Here is an 18861-nt window from a genome sequence, read left to right on the forward strand (position 1 = left end):
AGATCTGATCTATAGGGTATCATGGAGCAGCCAAAAGTCATCAATAGGAAGATAACACAGAAAAGCAGGCCCAACCTGATGTACACATAAATTAAAAGCTCCTCTGTAAATAACGGAATTATAAGTGATTTTTAAAAAACGCTCCCTGGACATCACTGATGTTGTAGCACCTCCTCCTGAAGTGAAGAAATGGAGACAGATGAGCCCTTCACTGTGGAGGTCACTGAAGTCCAAACGCCCACGCAGCAGGCAGAGAGGGGAATGCACGAGAACACAGAGCCCACAAAACAAGGCTCTGGTTTCCGTTTCTGCTGATGTCCAATGCACAGACCAGACACAGAGGATGCGCGCAGCAAGCACATCAGAGAAATCGCCAGGCAAAGGATGCTGCTCCCCAAAGAACAGCTGCTGTCAGCGCAGCAGGGACACCCCCCTCCATGACATGGGGACAGCTGAAGAGTCACCATCCATCCATCTCCCAGCTGACAGAACACTGGCACAGGCCGCTGAGCTCACTCGCCAACACGTGCTCCCGCAGCACGTCGGGGCCTGAGACCCGCCTGTGCCATGCTGCCCTGGGTCCCATTAACACTTCCCATCTCCATCCCAGTTCGGAAGCACATGGCGGGGCGATAAAGGGACCTGCTTGGGGAGTGCTTTGCAGAACAGACTCCCTGATGACTCCTCTCCCCCTTCTCCAGAGAACCTGTGCTCCACTCTGGTGCTAAGCCGAGAAGCCGCCTTCAGTGAATCCCCGGGAGGCAGCCACAGGGTGGGATGTGCTTTCTGGGAAAGGAAGCCCAGAAACCAACTTTACCTTCAATTGGGACCACAGATGGCTCTTTAATGGATGGAGAGATGGCACGCTTTTCCGCCACTGCAGCCTCAGCCAGGCGTCCCAGGGCACTCAGCGGGGGTGTGGACGAGAGTTTGGGGCGCTTGGTGAGGCCGGTCAGGGCTGAGGCGCCTGCCAAAGCAGCTGCAGCATCCCGCTTGCGCTCAGAAGGCAGGCCAGAAGGGGCAGGCTTCAGCAGCGTGGACGCTGTTTTGGATTCATTGGCCTGACCCTTTGAGCCCAGAGCAATGAAGTCTCCTGGTGGAGGGTGCCCTGCAGAGAAGGGGGGGTGAGCAAACACACACTTTACCAGGTGGCGGTGGAAAGGGTGCTGGAGATGGACCGAAACCTCCCACGGTCTCCAAGGGGATTAAACAAGGGTCAGGGCAGGCAAGGGACAAGTGGCCAGCAAGCCCAGGGTGCAGCCGTGTCTGGAGCACTCAGGGACAACAGGGGCTGACAGTCACGCCGTGCTCACCACAGAACAGGCCTGGGCAGGACCGTCAGCCAGGCCGCGACCTCCGCGTTGCAGAGGGAAACAAGGGACAGACCGAGCTCGCGGTGGCAGAGCCCGATCTGACGCCAAGCAAGCCCCCGCCCTGGACTCCCCCGCCCGGGATGTGGTGCGCACAGGGAGCCCGCCACCCGGAGCCCCGCCACGGCCGCAGCCCAAGCCCACACCTGACGGCTTGGCCGCCGCGCTGGGCCTGCGCACCGTCGCGGGCTTGGCGCGGTTCATCCCGTCCCCCGCCCCGCGCTGCCGCTGGCCGCCGAGGTGTCAGCCGCGGAGAGAGCCGGCGCCGGGTCCGCCGTCCCCGTTCATTCATTCATTCGCCCCGGGGCCGTCGGGCCTGCGATCTGCGGGCGCACGGGCAGGGACCGCCGCGCGGGGCGACTCCGGGAGGCTGCGGATGCCCGCCTCCGATCGGCCGGACGGGGAGCTGCGTCGCCGGCAGCCGGGGCCCACGAACTACCGTCCGCCAGCACGGGCCCGGGGCAGCCTGCACGACCGCCCCGGAACCGGAAGTCGCCGCCACCGCCCTCTGCAGCCCACTTCCGGAGCTACCGGAAGCAAAACTGCGCCGCAAGGGTGCGAGGGCGGCGACGGGCCCGCGACCGCTACGTGCTGCCTGCGGCGCTCTCTGGCGGCGGGAGGCCGGCCGGGTGCCGGGCCGTCTAGCCCCTGGGGCTAACGCAGGTGAGGGTGACGTCACTGGGCCACGCTCCCGAGGACGCGCAATGTGGGAGGGGGGCACGGGATTCTGACCCCGACGCGCTGCACCTCCAGGGTCCTGCTGTCCTGTTTAGTTGTCCAAGGGCAGGGTCTGGGGTGCCCAGAGTGGAACGTGAGGAGGGGACTGGGTAGGGCTGGGAGTGGGCACGGCCCTCATTAAAACCGGGTTGTGGGTGGGACGCCTGAGTGGTTCAGTGGGTTAAGCCTCTGCATTCGGCTCAGATCATGATCCCAGGGTGCTAGGATCGAGCCCCGAATTGGGCTCTCTGCTCAGCAGGGAGCCTGTTTCCCGTCTTTCTCTGCCTGCCTCTCTGCCTACTTGTGATCTCTCTCTGTCAAATAAACAAATAAAATCTTTAAAAAAAAAAAAAATAAAAAAAAATAAAACTGGGGTGGGGAGGAGAAGAGGCATCTGTCCCAGCCTCAGTTTTCCCACCTGCACAGTGGGTCTCTGCAACCTCTTCCAGTCCCTTTGGTGGCTGAGGAGGAGTCCAGCCTCCTAAAGTGAGGGCTCCATGGCAGCAGAGAACCCCTGGCTCTACTCCTCCCAGGGGTCTGGGTGTGTCCAGGGGGTGTCTGGCTGCAACCCCACCAGGCAGCAGGAACCAGGCCCAGAGCAACTACCAGGCCCACAGCTCTGCACTCACAAGCTGGTGCCTTTCTTTATGGAGCGGACAGCCTGGCCTGAAGGGACAAGCCATGTGCACAGACTGAGCTCCAGGTTCCTACCAGAACGCGTGCTTCAGCAAGGCAGAGGCTAAGAGAACTTAGTCCATTTTGGTTGCGGGAAGGAAGGGCTAGCTTCACGGGGGAAGGAGGGTGTGGAGCTCAGGTGAAGGCAAAGGGCATGCACCGTGGAGGTACGGCCAACTGGGTCCAGGGGTGGGTGGTGGCCAGAGAGGGGAGATGGGGCCCAGCCTCCTGATGGTCCCATCCACAGAGGTGGCAGTGGGTCCCTGTGTGTATCCCAGAGGGATTCAGGAAAGCTCACCATTACAAGCCTGTGTTGGCCCTGCCTGGAGTCTCTCCGTCTGTGGGCACTGGTAGGACCAGTGGCCTCAGCAGGCAGAAGGAAGGCTCCTTTGTCCCAGGGAGAGGGTATCACTCAGAGCTCAATCGCACTCTGGTGTGGCCGGTGGGGCCCTTCTGCCCACTGCAGGGGGAAGGGAGGTGGTATTGGGGCCATGTTGCTGGGGGCAGTGTAGGGTGTAAATTGGAAAGCCTGTGGGAGATACCCGGTGGCCAGTAGTGCTCCCACAAAGAGGGCCCACTCTCCCTGCTGTGGTTATCATCATTACTCAGACCCTCGGGCTCCAGGAAGCAGGCCAGGAGGTGAGCAGGGGAAGGAACTAAGGCCCAGGGTGTGTGCAGCCCCAGGGCTAGAGGGTGGGACCCCTGTGATGGGATTAATGTCCTTTTGAGAAGAGACTGGTGAGTCCTCTCCCACTGCTTGCCCCCAACAGCACACACACACCCACGGACACATAAGCACCTGTGGCTAGGTGCTGTGTGCGGGCCAGGAAGTCTGCTCTCACCAGACGGCAAGGCTGTGGGCAGCTGGATCTCTAATGACCAGCCTCCAGAACCTGGAGAAGGAAGTGTCTGTGCTTTGGGCCCCTTGTGGTACCATGCTGTAGCAGCCGGAACCCAAGCCTTCCTCCTCCTGCTTTTGTGGCCTTGGGAGAGGGAGACAAGGGCACTAGTTCCAGCAGGCAGAGGGCAGAGGCGGCCAGAGGCCTCCTGAGGTTCCAGCCACACCTGCCTGCAGCACCCCCCCCACCGACTGCCTTCCTTGTCTCCCCCACCCACAGCCCCTGCCCCTGCGGGAACGCCAGCACCCACGTGCATGAGCTCGGAGGACAGGATGGGCACTGCGTAGGAGCTCAGGGCGGGAGGATGACCACTGCACCCCATCACCCCGGCGAGGACAGACGCTAACAAGTGCGGGTAAGGACGTGGTGCTGGTGGGACATGGGCCATTGGTCACGTGTGAACAGAGCGGCCACAGGACCCCGCAGGTACACTCCTGAGCGCAGACCCCAGAGAACCGAGAGGTGGCGCTCAGATGCACACCCGGTCACGGTGTTCACGGCAGCACCACACACAGATGCCAAGGGGTGGGGCCAACGTCCGTCAACAGGTGAAGGGACACAGAAATGTGGTCTCTCCGCACCGTGGAATATTATTCAGTCACGAGAAAGAAGGAAGCGCAGATCTATGCCATGACACGGGTGAACCCCACAAACTTGCTGGGAGAAGCCAGACACAAAAGACCTTGTGTCGTCTGGCTCCAGGGATGTGAGATGTCTCAAGTCCGCAGAGGCGGAAAGCAACCTTGAGGGGGGGGGGTTGTGTGTGCTGGAAGTGGGAGAGGGGCACTGGTCCACAGGCTCCGGGTTTCTTTTGGGGCGATAAACACATCTGGGATTTGATGCTGGCGCTGGAGGCAGGACTCGGGAATGCACTACCAGCTGCCGGATCATGTGCTTCGGGATGGAGAACGTTACAGTCTGTGTCCCCGAAGTTACTGAGAGAGGAGCAGGAGCGATGATAAGTAATGGGGATTTTTTCCTGTAGCGAGAAAAAAACGGGCTTTTCTGAACTTCATGGATGTGTAATTGACAACAATTATAAGCGTGTAAGGTAGAGAACGTGACGTTTGACCTATGTGCTGTTTGTCAAATGATTTCTGTAATCCTGTGGATTCCCGGTTCCTTGGCGTCGCCTGGTCACTGCTTGGATGGTGCATAGTGGTTTTGACACAAAGCTGTGTGAGCCCCCCAATGGCGAGAGGTGGGGTCCCATTGCGTCCCTCTGGAGCTGGCGCCCCTGAGGGCTCGGCCCCCAGAACTCAGCAGCCGGGACACCGTGCCCACCGCCGTGCCCTTTTCCTGGGATGGTGGCTCCTGGAACCCAGCCACATCTCGGACTCTGTGACCCTATGGAGGGGGTGGCAGAGACCCAGAGCACAGACCCATGAGCAAGGTGGTGACCATTGTTACTTTAACTCACTAAGGTGTTTTTTTAAAAGATGTATTTATTTATATGAGGGAGGCATTGGTGGGAGGGGCAGAGGGAGGCAGGCTTCATGCCCAGCAGAGTGGGACTCAATCCCAGGACCCTGAGATCTCCGTCTGGGCCGAAACTAAGAGTCAGATGCTGAATGGACTGAGCCCTCCAGATGCCCCTTAAATCACTAAGGTTTAAAAAAAAATGGTGAACGTGATTTCAAACACAAAGAGTCTGTAAGAACGGAGCCCAGCGTTACTGGATAGTCTTATCCCAAATCCCTCCCTGTTAACCGCGTGCTGTCTTCATTTTGTTCTCTTCTCTTTCCCCATAATTTTTCCTGAACCATTTAAGAATAAAGAGAAAATGGGGCGCCTGGGTGGCTCAGTGGGTTAAACCTCTGCCTTCAGGTCAGGTCAGGATCTCAGGGTCCTGGGATCAAGCCCTGCATCGGGCTCTGCTCAGTGGGGAGCCTGCTTCTTCCTCTCTCTCTGCCCACTTCTCTGCCTACTTGTGACTTCTCTCTGTCAAATTAAAAAAAAAAAAGAATAAGGAAAAGATTCCCTTAACCCCCAGACACTGAGCGTGTCTTTCCTGAAAACAAGGAACTCTTACGTGAGGACATCGTTGTTACCAGCATCAAAGAAACAACATCAGAGCGACACTGTTGTCCACCTAAGGCTTTGGGAGAAACCGTCCATTGTTCCAGCAATATCTCTGTGGCAGAGATGATCCGAGATCCTGCACTGCATTCCCTGGCCCCATCCCCTGCAGACCCCCAGCCTTTCTTCTAGAAGTCTCCCAGCCATCCTGGGTCATTCAGGACACTGACGTTTTTGAAGTGTCTGCCTTGCTCTTTTGTCAAATTCCCGTCCAAGTTCACGCACGGGCTCATGATTAGGCTCCCGTTATGCACTTCTGGCGGGAATAGGGCACAGATGCTTGTTTCTCTCCCATCTAATCAGCAGGCACGTGACTTTAACTTAACTGTAGTTTATCTCATTCCTGGCAAAGTTAACTTGATTCCTTGGTTCAGGGCGGGGAAGGGGTGTCTGCTGGATTTCTCCTTTCTTTCACTGCCCCCCCCAACTTTAAGCCACTCGGATTTAGCTTCCTCTGAGACCCTTGCATGACTCCGTCCTGGGGATCACTGATCACCGTCGGCAATTGGTGCTTTTTTGGCTTCCCTCTCCATCCTGGGTTTGTGGGCCGGCATTCCCACATCTGAAGGAGCTTCCCTCCTCCCCGCTGGCCCATTACTTTCCTTCCCATCAGGATGGACTTGGAGATTCCTTACCCAGCAGATTAGCATAACCCTTCACCATCATTATTTATTTGAGGCACAAATGCCCCAGATTTTGAACAGTGGGGCCCTGCCTAGCTCACTTGTGGCTTGTGGCCTTCCAACAACTCATCGTTATGAAACTTGTCCTTCCTACTTTCCCCTCTCCTCACTCTGTGAAGCCACTAAGCATGGAGGTTGTTTGGTACAGACGGCTGGGCTGGAGGACGAAAAGAGTGAGGGGCAGATGGGTCAGGGTGGGGAGGGAGTGGGGCATCCTCGGTCGCCTGAGCGATGGTGCGGGAGCACAGGCCGGGTGGCAGCTGAGGCGAGTGTGCTGGACCCAGGAGGGGCTACTGTCAGCCTCCCCACCTGCCCCTTCCAGGTTCCCCATCCTCAAGCCTCCCTGTGGTGGGTGGATCTGGGCTGCTGGCAGCTACAGGGTCGGCGGACAGCGGGAAGGGCCAAACCAGGGCCAGACCCCAACCGAGGTTCCGCCCGCTGACAACAGTGGGTGGGCAAGATGGGATGTCTGGCGAGAGCCATCAGAGAGCGAGTTGTGCCTGACCCCTGATCCCGGGTTTGAGCCCAAATATGCAGAAATGCAGGCTCCAGCTTGACCACCACGGGGCCCGGCATCCAGCCATGCCGACCGCTCAGTACAGCTGCGGGGCGTCCAAATGCCCTGCGCCTCCGAAGCTGCTGTGAGAGGCCCACGCCCACCCTCCAGTGCCAAGATGACCAGACAGCGGGAAAAGGGAGCTGCTTATGGCCCCGTCTGCGTGCTGCGACCACCTCTGTCGCAAGTGGGAAGGAACGAGGCGCGGAGCTCACAGGGGCGTGTGCCTCCGTTTTTGCAATCAGGTGGATTTCCCAGGGAAAAGGAAGTTTCCGACAGGAAACTTCCGACAGGAAACAAAAAGGCTGGTGGGCTGTGTCAGACCCCGGCCCGCAGAGACCAGGGGGCCGCCTGGTCTGCCTGGGTCCCAGGACCAGACACGAAGGCAGCCCCACCCCAGAGGTGAGGGCTGTCAGCCTCGCACGTGTCCGCATTCCACGGGATCCCCATGGACACCAACACAGGGACTCCTAGGCTCCTGGAGATGTGCTGAGTCCCCTCCAGGGGCTGCTGGGGAGAGCTGAACAATGGAAGTTCATTCTCCCCCAGAGCTGGAGGCCCAAACCCGAGATCAAGGTGGCAGCAGGCTGCGTTCCCTCCAGGCCTCCAGGGAGGGTCCTTCCTGGTCCCTTCCAGCTCCTGGGGGGTGGGTGGCACTGCTTGCCGCCCCCCCCCCCGGCCTGCTCCCCAGCCACCAGCCCCTGCTGCCTCTTCCCACTTCTTCCATGGAGGTGGCCTCTGCCCCTCTATGTGCCTGCCGCCTGCTCCTCCTAGTGGATGGAGGGCCCACTCCGGGCCGGGGTGATCTCAGACCCTTACCTGACTTACATGTGCAAGGACTCTGCTTCCCAGTAGGGTCCGTTCTGTGCTTGGGGGCCGCTGCTGCTCCATACTGGGACCTGGGGGTGCTGAGGGCTCTGCTTTCTGTTTCCATGTCAGGAGCCCCCTGCATGCCCAGGGACACCCTTCCCCTTCACTGGTCTTTGCTCAGTGTGGCCTTCTTCCCTCCCACCCACAACCACGCCCCCACCCCCGGACCCGGCTGGCACCTTGACCGCCTCTGGTCACTGCCGAGAGGCTGCTTCTCACCCACCAGGTGGCCTGACTCAAGTCCCCAGTGGCCCCGGCCGCCACCTCCCGTTGCATCGAGGCCACAGGCCACGCGTGAGACACGTGGGCAGGACTAAGAAACAGGCCCACACAGAGCAAGCTTCCAAGCAGGAAAGCCATCACTGTTCGGAGCTGGGCTCAGCCGCAGGGGTGCGTCAGGTGGGTAAACACAGGTCTCTGAGGCCCATATGCCCAGTCCCCTTTGCTGGGGCCCTGGGTCACCATGAGAATCTTATCCGCCGCTGACCCTGAACTAGCGGCTGTGTGGCGTGCTCACGTGGCCCCGAGAGGGAAGGAGGGAGGTTCTTGCAGCGGGGACCAGACAGGGCAGCCCCTCCCAGAACCTGAAATGCCGGGGGGCTAGTGGCCAGCAGGGTAGGGGGCAGAGGTGAACAGGGGCTGGCCTAGGCGCCCCTCCAGGGAGTGGGAGGAGTTGGGGAAGCACAGGTCTGCAGTTGCCTGCGGTCTAACGACCTCTAGGCCAGGAAGCAGCTGCTCCCGCTGCCTGGCCTGGGCCCCAGGGCTGGGCTTGGACTTGGGCTGTGTCTCCCCGGGGTCCGGGTCTCCCCGCCTGGGTCAGGTGTCCCCAGACCCGGACCAGGCGGGGCCTTTCCCAGCGCTCACATTGGGGGGACATGAGGCGCAGGGTGCCCTGGGGGTGCTGGTCGGTTCCCAACTACCTTGTCTGCTAAATTTAGAAAGCGCTTCACCCGTGCTGGAAGCCCCAGTGACTAGGTTTCAAAGCCCTGCGTCGGCAGTTATTAGGGCTCAAACGCCCATGTCCTGGGGGGGGGGTCGGTCCGACTCGGAGACTCATCACGCTCAAGCGGATGTTTGGGCCTCTTCTCCACTAGCGAACATTCTGACAAGGAGCGCTCAAGACCGGAATCCACCGGTGAGATGCCCCTGTGGTGGGGCCAGCTGGCGGCGCCCAAGGAGGCCCGTCAGGACAGCTCTCCTGGTGCCCGGGAAGGCTGGGCGGCGAGATATCCGAGACTCTGCTGGGCAGACGCTGGCCAGCGAGCGGAAACTCCGGGGAGGCAGCCTCTGGCTGGAGGCGGGGAAGTGCTTTCCAACAATTGTCTGAAAATAGAACGGGCTGGCTCACGAGGAAATGAGTCTCCCGTCACGGGAAGGGAGCAAGCAGCAGCAGGAAGACTGCTTAGCAGGCAGGGGATCCAAGGTGTCTGAACCCGCCAGGCCCTGAGTCCCGTTTCTCACCTGCTGCTCCCTGCCCCCAAATGCTTGGGGGCTGGAGATGAGAAAGCAGGAGGGGTGCAGGCACCTTTCTCCCAGTCATGCTGCGGGGGGCGGGGAGCTGGCGGAGAGCACTTTCTCTGGGATCGTGGGTGTGCAGAGCAAAGGAACCAATGGTCGGGGGGGATCCGTGTGGTCCCATCTGAAGGCCCTGCACCCCTCTCCCTGAGCCTCAGCTTTCCTTTCCCTTCAGTTAGCATTAGGCTGCAGCTCTTGGTGCCGCACACCGACATCCAGGGGCTCAGCAGCTTGAACGCCGAGGATCCCATGCCAGGGTGCAGGCAGCTGCGGAGGCTGAGCGCCGGGCGGCCAAGCTCTGGGCTTGTGGGTGCAAACGCCAGGAGAAGGAGGCCCACGCTTTTGTCGGGAGCCAGCTGTGACTCCCCACCTTTGAAAGACCATGAGGGGACCTCAGGGCCCCTCTTCATGGCTTGCCCCCATGGGACCCTGGGGTTCCGGGGAACACAGTTTAAGAACCAATGACAGTGTGGCTGCAGACTGAGTAGGGGATCCCACAGCCCGGCTACACGCTCCCAGCCGGCATCCTGCTCACCTTCTGAAATTTTCCCCTGGAATGGCTGAGGCTTCCTTTGGTGGCTGGTGGGAACCCACGCCCCTGAGGACACCCTGTGCCCAGTCAGCTGTGGTGGGAGGCAGAGGGCAGAGGTCACGGGCATAGGGCTGGCTAGGCTGGAAGTTGCAGCCCACGTCAGGCAGGACCGAGAGGTGGCCTGGGTGGGGAGAGTCTTGTCCTCTGGGGGATGGCAGATGGAGAACCTGGGTCCCCGCCCCTGGGCCTGTGCCTCCGTTCTCTCTCCATCCTGCAGCTGGGTGGGGGGGTGGGAGGGGAGGCACCGGGGCGATGATGGCCTCCTCCTGCCCTGCGCAGCACAGACCTGACTCCATGCCTTTGTCTCACTGTCCCTGTGCACCATCCAAGTGTCCCCATGCTGTCAGGGCAGGGGCCACACACTGTTTAGTTTCCTTGTCCGGCCTTGTGCAGATTTTCTGCCAAGAGCATGCGGTATACTCGAAATGAGAAAAAGGCCCTCCTTGACGTTTCTTACAAGGAGATACATCCATGAAATGCACGTCCCAGAAATTCCGTGCCCTAATCGCAGTTGCCAGGGGTTATCTTGTTTATGGAGAAGCACCACTGCACGCCCACACTGCGTCCCGCGTCCTGACTCGCGGGGCAGCGATTACCGTCAGTCCATGTGACGTTCTCAGGCTCCGCGGAGGACGAGGCGTGTCCGATTTCCAGGGGTCTTGACGTCTCCTGCAGGTCGGCATTGCTTGTGCTGTTGGTCGTTTACAACCCACGTTTGCCCAGGGGACCTCTGCGGTGACTGGTCACGGCCGGGGTCCACTGGGCCCAGCTGGGCTTGTGCCTGAGGCTGGTCATGTTCCTCCCAATGTGGCGCGGGGCTTCCCGAGCAGGAGGCCAGGCAGAAGCTGCGTGGCTGTGAAACACGTGGAAACAATGAGGATATGTTTGGTCCAGGGTCCTGGCACCAAGCTCCTACAGCCCTTGAGATGTCCTAAATGGTGGGAGCCTCTTTTGTTATTCCTGAAGAGCCCCCTTGACCTTACCTGAGTTTGTGCTAAGGAGGTGACTACAGGTGGGGCCCCTGGACAGCCTCAGGATGGGGATGGTCTAGGTGGCATTGATTAGAGGCCTGGGCCTCCAGGGAGAGGAGGGGTAGAGGCGGCCAGCCCGCTAGTCCGTTCCTGCTCCCCTAACTGATCTTCGAAGCAAACTCAAAGACTGGAACAGCTCCGCTAGCCCAGGGTCGCGGCCTGGGGAGGGTGGGAAGCGGAGCATCCCTCTCCCCCTGTCTTTCCCCCGCATCTCCTTCTCCGGCTGTTGCTGCACAGTTTCCTTTATGGTTACACCGTACCTCTAGGTTTGATGCGCTCCTGCACTTTGCGATTTGAGCCTGAGCCTGATTTTGTTGTTGGCAGACGAAGGGGGGTGACCTGGGGGCCCAGGGCCTGTGATGGGTGTCTGAGGTCGTGGGGGTGGCTGGTGGGACCTAGCCCTTCACCCCTGCTCTATGCAACCCTGGGAGGTCATGGAGGACTGCAGTGAACTGTGGGACACCCAGCAGGTGCTGGAGAGCTGGAGAACTGGTTGGTGTTTGGGCAGACAGAACACTGGACCTCAAGCCCACTGCCTGTCATAGGTCAAGACTACTGGGAGGCCCACGCCCAGCTTCCAGGAGAAGATGCATGGTCCGCTTCCGGCAGGGAGACGCTGCCACAGCTGTCCTGGGAGTTGGGGTGTGCTACAGTACATGGAACGTGGCTCCTGGCCTGCCACGACCACAGACATCCGGTCAGGGGCCACGCCGGCTGGTTGCGGGACACGTGGGTGATCCCACTTGGCAAGATGATGAGTCAGGCCAAGAGAAACGCTCACGCAGGAGCCTCCCACCCAATCCAGAGTCCACCTGCATGGCTGCGTCTGGGCCCAGGGTCTGGCTCTCTGATGCTCCCCAACCTGGAGATGACCGAGCCGTCTGGCCAGGCTCATCAGCAGAGTCGAACAAAAGCATGCCAAGTACTGAAGCCCGCGTCTGGCCCATAAGAGGGACTAAGACTCGCAGCTGTCGACTGCTAGCACTGTGGCCCTTTAGAAGTGAGGGGACGATGGCTGTCGGATGGTGGCTTCCCGGTCCAATACCCGTCTTTGGTGCCGGATCAGTCTCTGTGTGAGGGGCCGTCCTGTGTGCAGCGGCATTCCGGGCCTCTACCCGCTAGATGCCAATAGTAACCCCTGGTCCCCCAGCTGCCACTACTGAGGATGGAAGAATGTCTCCAGACTGGCCAAAGGTCCCCTGGGGGCCGAGTCCCCCTGTGGGTGAGAACCACTGCCCAAAGCGTCTCCATGTTCCACAGGCGGGAACGGGGTGTGTGGTTTGCAGGGTAAACGGCGTGGGTCCCGGGGTGGAGGGAGCGAATGTGGCACCCAGTCCCTCTGCCCCAGAGGTGCCAGGCAAGGTGCCCCCTGCCCCCCATGGAGCAGGCCAAACTCTCCTGTGGCTCTTGAATACTGGACAGGGCAGGGCCCCAAGTTGCCATGGTGGCCACAGACATGAATTGCCAAGGAGGGCGGCCAGATGCGCCCTGTCCACTGGGCATGCTGGTGGCTGGTGGGCTGGAGATCGTGACCAGAGGCAGCAAGAGCCTCACTGGTTTACAGACAGGATGTGGCTGCTGCCCCTCGAGGGTATGGGAGGGGTGGGGGACAGCTATCTTCTTCAGGAATCTTGATCCAATTGCTCTCAAAGGATGAATGGAAATCAACTCTATTACTTCATAACAACTTAATATCATCACAATGATGGAAGTCTTTTCATTTGAGAACTCTGAATTTTACAAAGACCTTCCCATGTCTGATCCTCAGTCAGTCCTACTCCCGGGGTCAGGATGTGCAGACAGGCTCAGCGACCCGGCGACCGGCCCAAGGCCACAGAGCTGGCCAATGCCAGGGGAGCGTCTATAAGCCCACTTCTGCTTCTGCTCCCCCCAGGATCTGAAAGATGGAGAGATCCCTTTCCCCTGGGCTAGTGGGAAAAAGGTGGTTTCAAGACCGGCCCCTCCCCAAGCCGAGCCAATCACCTCCTTTGCCCCCCGAAGGGAGCAGGAGACAAGCAGACAAAGGCTCTCAGCCACCCCCAAGCCCCCACCATAGCCATCGGCCACTTTGTGGCAGAGGACTCAGCCTGCTGGAGCCCGGCTTCAGGGAACTGGGCTGGACAGGCACCCCTCTGGGGAGGGGGCGCTGAGGTCCCGAGGAACTCCCCAGCTAGGCTGAGGCCGGGCCCTGAGAGCAGGTGCATAGTGGCGTCAGAGGCAGAGGTGAAGGCAAGCGCATGCCCCCTGGGGCGTGGGGAGGGGGGCTTCTCCCTCGTCCTCAAGGGCAGTCCTGGACAGCAAGGGGTGAAGGAAGGGCATCGCTGAGCGCTGCTGGCCTGCACAGAAGCATGAGTCATCTGTTCCAGGTCAGCAAACATCCGCCTACAAAGGCTGCCCCCTTACAGGGTGTGGGGTGAAAACACCCCGCCCCACTGACTTCCTAGAGGGCTGTACCAGTCCGCCCAAGGTGGGGGGGGGTGTCGTGCAGCACGTTGTCCCCAAGGCCAGACTATCCAAGTTTTAACCCCTCACCTTCCTGGGGTCAGGGCTGGGATCAGGGGGGCCCCTTCAGGGGGAGCAGTCACCCCCACAGGCTAGAGCTAGCACAGCCGCTGCCTCTCCTTTTCCCCCAGAGTGATTGGTGTCCCTCCCTCGCCCTGGACCTTGCCCAGGGCCACCTGAGTCCACCCTGTGGCACTCCCTACATCAGTTCTCTGGAAGGAGGGCAGGGCAGCATGCCCAGCTGGCCAAGGGGCAGTTCTGTTGCTCCCCAGGGCCCAGCACCCTCGGGTCTCCCCCACCCACACCCAGGGTGAAGAGGGACACTTTATCTGGTACAAGCAGACGCTTGGTATGAGCTTGTCCTTCCTGCAGTCTCCCTTTGGCAGGGACAGATGTACAGACACCCGTTTTATCTCCCTCCTTCCTCACGCTGAAGGGGGGACAGTGTACATACTGTTGGGCACCTTGCTAGTCATTCACAACATGCCCCACGTCCCACACACCTGTGCCCTACGCCCCTCCGCATGGATCTTCGTGGAACTTTCTCTCCTGCCTGGTGCCCAGGTGCCCTGGGCCCAGTGCTCACTTAGCTGGCCCTTGAGCAGTGATGACTTGATGGTCCCGCCTTTACCTATGACTCCCGGTGCCACCACTGTGAGCCGCGGACACCCCAGGTTCACTCACAAACAGGTGCACCTGTGGCACGGGGCTCTCAAAGCGGGTCTGAGGTCAAGTAAAGGACAGAAGGTGCCTCCGGATTGCCCTCCTGCACCCCCACCGGCAGCCTTGCCGTCAGAGGACACTCTCCTATTCTTGGGCTCTGATGGACAAGAAGCGGGATTTCAGTTCTGCTTTAATATGCATTTCTGATCATGCACACCTTTCTCTATGTTTGTCTTTTAGGGCTTTTTTCTGTGAGTGATCTGTGCCCATCCTGTGCTCCTTTCCATTTGGTCTTCCTTCCTTCCTTCCCAGGGGCCTTTTGTAGATTGGGGAGATAGACCTGTGCGCCATGGGTTGCAAATATTTTTTCCTAGTGTGTACTTTGTGTTATGACTTTGCTTAGACTAATTTTTGCCTTAAGTCTTTCTCGTGTGTCTGGGTTTTGAACCAGGATTTAAAAACATTTTTCTTGCCTTGGAGTTTTAAAGGCAGACACGCATGTTCTCTGCAAATATTTTTAATGGCTTTCTAAAATACATTTTTTTAATTGTGGTAAAATATACATAACCTAAAATTTACTCTTTTAGCCACTTGTAAGTGCACAGTTGAGGGGCACTTGTACGCCCCTATGGCTGTGCAAGCAGCAAGCATCTGCCACCTGTTTCCAGAACATTCTCATCATGTCTGGTTTCTTGTTAAAAACGTACGTCTTCGATCCAGCTGCGGTGTATAGGGCTGGGGTGCTGTGTGAAGGGTCATCACATTGTTCCAACGTCACTTACTGATGAATCCATCCTCGTTCTGTTTCCCCGAGCCCATTTTAGAGCTGGGGAAAGTGAGATTAGGAGCACGTGCCCTTGGGCTGTGTCAAAACTTCCTACGTCACAGAAGGAAAAACAACCAATCACCCAAGGAGGACTTCCTAAGTTTATTGTGCACACACCAAAAAGACACTCAGCAAGCCGGGGAGCACTCCCGCTGGAGCACGGGGCGGGGCTCTGGGGTCACTCAGCCCCTTGCAATGTGAGAGCCCAGTGAGTGTTTTGTTCGCAGTAATTGGTTATCGTATCAGAAGTTTCCCAAATGACCGGGACCTGGGGCACCATCCTTTCCCGACAACTTTAGGAGGCAGTTTCGGTTTTGCTTATGATTTCAGAGGCACGAGCAGGGGATGACCTGGATCAGCTTGGCCTTGCAAAATAAGCTCCATGGAGCCTTCTATGACTAAACTGGGACTTTTCAAGGTTGGTCTCTTGTTTTGGGTTTTAGCAATTCTTCCCTGTTGGTGATCGTGTCAGTGGGGTTCTCTTGCCTTGGCTGCTTGAGTCTTCAGGCCAAAGGGTCGTGTCGTCCCCATCTTCATTGCTTCTGTGGTTCTTGTTGACTTCATCCAGGTGTCTGGTCCTCCCGGACACCGTTCGGCACATGGGTGGCTGCCCACCGGCATTGAAACGCTGGAGAGTGTGCGACCTATTGCAGAGGTCAGTCCGACCACAGTAAGAAGGACAATAGCCAGGATCGAAGAGTCCCCGGGAACAGAGGTTCCCAGGAGCCAACAGCTCACCAATCAAATACACTAAATGGGTTACAATTGTCTGAGGTTATTTACAAAGGCGCACGTGAGCCTTAGCCATCCCGCAGCCTCACCGTCACGCAGGCCGGGGAGAACTTGAGGACACCGTCCGTCAGACACCTATGTTGTAGGTGGGCTTCCACCAAATCAGGTCCCCAAATGATGTAAGCAATCAGGTAATTTAATGACAGACGCGCCCACAGAAACACAAGAAAAACAAAGGTTAGTACTTCAGGCAAATTACAAATTAGTTTCTGAGTTTGGAGAGCAGCCGGCTGAGTTTCTGGACATTGGGTTTGGAGCATCTTCAGGTAGGGCGACTGCGGGCCACGGTGATCTAACCCATCTTCCTGGTTTGCAGTGCAAACGTCCCCAGTAATTTTTCTAAGCAGCCACATGGCAGCAGACACAGAGACTGTCCACACACCGGTTGCTGTGGCGATTTCTCCGAGGTTGACATCAAGGAGTCGAGCTTTTGGTCGCCCAGCTCTGGGACGGTTTTAGTTTCATAGTGATTCTGAGTCAAGAGAGTAGGAGATCTGGAGATGATAGCTTGGAGAATTCTAGCCAAATTCTGGAGGAAACTGAAATTCAGGATCTAGTCCCATCTATAGCTATAAAACAAAACTTCTAAGACAAGAAACAACACTAGAATCTGATATCCCCAAGGATCACTATTATTGAAACACAATTTTTCTCTCTGTAATCATCTCCCATTTCTATCAAAGTTAACCGTAGTAAGGCTAATTTGTTCACAGATTAAGATCAGCTTCAATACGCTCAGTCCAATTATTTATACAAATGCACAAGAAGAGTGATCGATCATATAGGTGCTTTTAACGCTGCTTTGCTGGAACTTTTCACAAGGAAACTCAGATTGGACTTTCAAGAACCTCTCCAGGCCAGGAAGCTAAGCCAGTTGTGTTCTGTTATCGGGAGAACAGATTGTTATCCAGCCAATGCTAACATGCATATTGTCATGAAAAATAAGAATATTTAATAAGAGTTTCTGAATTCTGGGGGCGCCTGGGTGGCTCAGTGGGTTAAAGCCTCTGCCTTAGGCTCAGGTCATGATCCCAGGGTTCTGGGATCGAGCCCCGCATTGGGCTCTCTACTCAGCAGGGAGCCTGCTTCCCCCACCCCCGCCTGCCTCTCTGCCTACTTGTGATCTCTCTCTCTGTCAAATAAATAAAATCTTAAAAAAAAAAAAGTAAGAGTTTCTGAATTCTGGAGGATCAGATAGGTGGAAAAAAGAAACAGGTTTCAACCTCTGCTGTAAAGAACAACTTTACAGATAGCTTAAGACAGAGGAGAAAAGGGGTCCTTTACACCCAGAAAACAAGACACCAAAGAACCAGCAGTGCTGTAATCCAGGTCGTCCAAATTACAGTCCCCTCCATCCCTTCATCCCATGTTTTGTAATCAATTTTTGCTTTGCTTCATCTTGGGATAGTGGCTTTATGAATCAATCCATTTTCCATTAAAGTTTTAGAAATTCTTGCTCAGTTCAGTGCTACGGTCTTGAGGTTATCAGAAGAGCTGCATTCTAGAATGCTTGTCAGAATCTTTCCTGGGAATGTCTTTGAAGAAGAAGCATTTTTGCCGGAACATTTCTGCAAAAGCATTAGAGCAAAACGATGAGTGTCTGTAAATGGCAAAAAGACTTAAAATGGCCATGGCTAAAGAGCTGTGAGAATCTGTTATAATGCCATTGACAAGAAAGGTTGATTATTTCTGTGATACATGTTAAAACAGTAACTAGAATCATGATGGATAAATTATAGCAGGACATGTCAGGTTTTTAAGAATCTCATAGAATTTCTGGAATGCACATATTCTTAACATGTATTTGTACAAATATAAGCTAAAGAAGGTTTATTTTCACATCTTATTTGACAACGTTTCTCATGTAATATAACATATCAAATAAGCCTAATTAGTTCAGCATTTTTCTGTTATAAGGACAGAGAACAAAGATAGTCCAGGGGCCCTTTTTAAAATCCCAAAGTTAGTTTGAGGTCAAAAGAACTTCATTTAGAATTTGGTTTTTGTGGGATGCCTGGTGGCTGGGTCCGTTAAGCATCTGGGATGGGGTCATGATCCCGAGATCCTGAGATCGAGTCCCACATCCGGCTCCCTGCTCAGCAGGGAGTCAGCTTTTCCCTCTGCCACTCCCCCTGCTTGTGCTCTCTCTCTCTGACAAGTAAATAAGTAAAATCTTTTGAGTGCCTGAGTGGCTCAGTGGGTTAAGCCTCTGCCTTTGGCTTGGGTAATGATCTCAGGGTCCTGGGATCGAGTCTCGCATCAGGCTCTCTGCTCGGCGGGAAGCCTGCTTCCCTCTCTCTCTCTCTCTGCTTGCCTCTCTGCCTACTTGTGATTTTGCTCTGTCAAATAAATAAATAAAATCTTTTAAAAAATCTTTCAAAAAAGAAAAAGAAAAAGAGAACGTGGATTAAAACAAACAAACAAAAAAAAAAAAGAATTTGGTTTTTGAGAAGTTTGTCAAAAATAGCCCCAGGGTTAAAACACTTGCTCAGATAGGATCACAGTTCGCCATGAAAACAGTGTCTAGTCATCCACTGGTACCAAAGTGACAACTAAAAATTTTAAGAGCAAATACAGAAAGTTATTGAGTTGCAAAAATGACCTTAGTTCTTTTAATAGAGAAGATTCAGTTGTTTTTTTCTAGGTAATCGAGGACTTGGTAAAGACACTGTTAAGTACAGGAAAATTATATTCCTAAAATACAGAATCTTTGTTTCATTCCTAAAATACAGAATCTTTGTTTACATTAAAAGTAAAGGAATCCTTTGTTTAAAATTTCTGATTAGGGGCAGACAGATAACCTAAAAGAAAATTTTGTGATTTTAACCAAGAAAAAAACAAATTCTAATTTTGTACCAGTGTACTTCTGATATTAAAAATCTGTTTTTCTTTTTCTAATTTAAGTGCCCAACATGAGATGAGGCTTGAACTCATGACCCCAAGATTAAGAGTCACTCACTCTACTGACTGAGCCAGCCAGGCACAGTCAGTAGAGTGAGATCTATTGAGGTTAAATAAATTCATTCCAATCTTAGCCTGCTTGGCCACACATTAAATTGCTTTCTCAAGATCTTTTTCCACAAACCTCTTG

The 18861-nt window shown here is 55.9% G+C and overlaps 2 protein-coding genes across 3 annotated transcripts in view; one reads left to right on the plus strand and one right to left on the minus strand.

Annotated features, from left to right (window-relative positions):
* INTS1 (integrator complex subunit 1) overlaps nt 1-1812 on the minus strand; it is a 28684-nt gene extending 26872 nt beyond the window's left edge. For both annotated transcript variants that reach the window (XM_044234131.1, XM_044234130.1), the window contains exons 1-2: nt 1517-1812; nt 818-1108 (exon numbers count right to left, since the gene is read on the minus strand). In XM_044234131.1, coding sequence (XP_044090066.1) covers nt 818-1108; nt 1517-1574 — 349 coding nt within the window. In that variant the 5' untranslated portion in view covers nt 1575-1812. The remainder of the gene's footprint in view (nt 1-817; nt 1109-1516) is intronic.
* Nucleotides 1813-2002: 190 nt separating this feature from the next.
* The window catches only part of MAFK (MAF bZIP transcription factor K), a 30658-nt gene continuing 13799 nt past the window's right edge, over nt 2003-18861 (plus strand). The window contains exons 1-2 of the mRNA XM_044232633.1: nt 2003-2033; nt 3881-4016. The gene's annotated coding sequence lies outside the window, so the exon portion shown is untranslated. The remainder of the gene's footprint in view (nt 2034-3880; nt 4017-18861) is intronic.

Source organism: Neovison vison, chromosome 14, assembly GCF_020171115.1.
Source record: "Neovison vison isolate M4711 chromosome 14, ASM_NN_V1, whole genome shotgun sequence".
NCBI lineage: Eukaryota > Metazoa > Chordata > Mammalia > Carnivora > Mustelidae > Neogale > Neogale vison.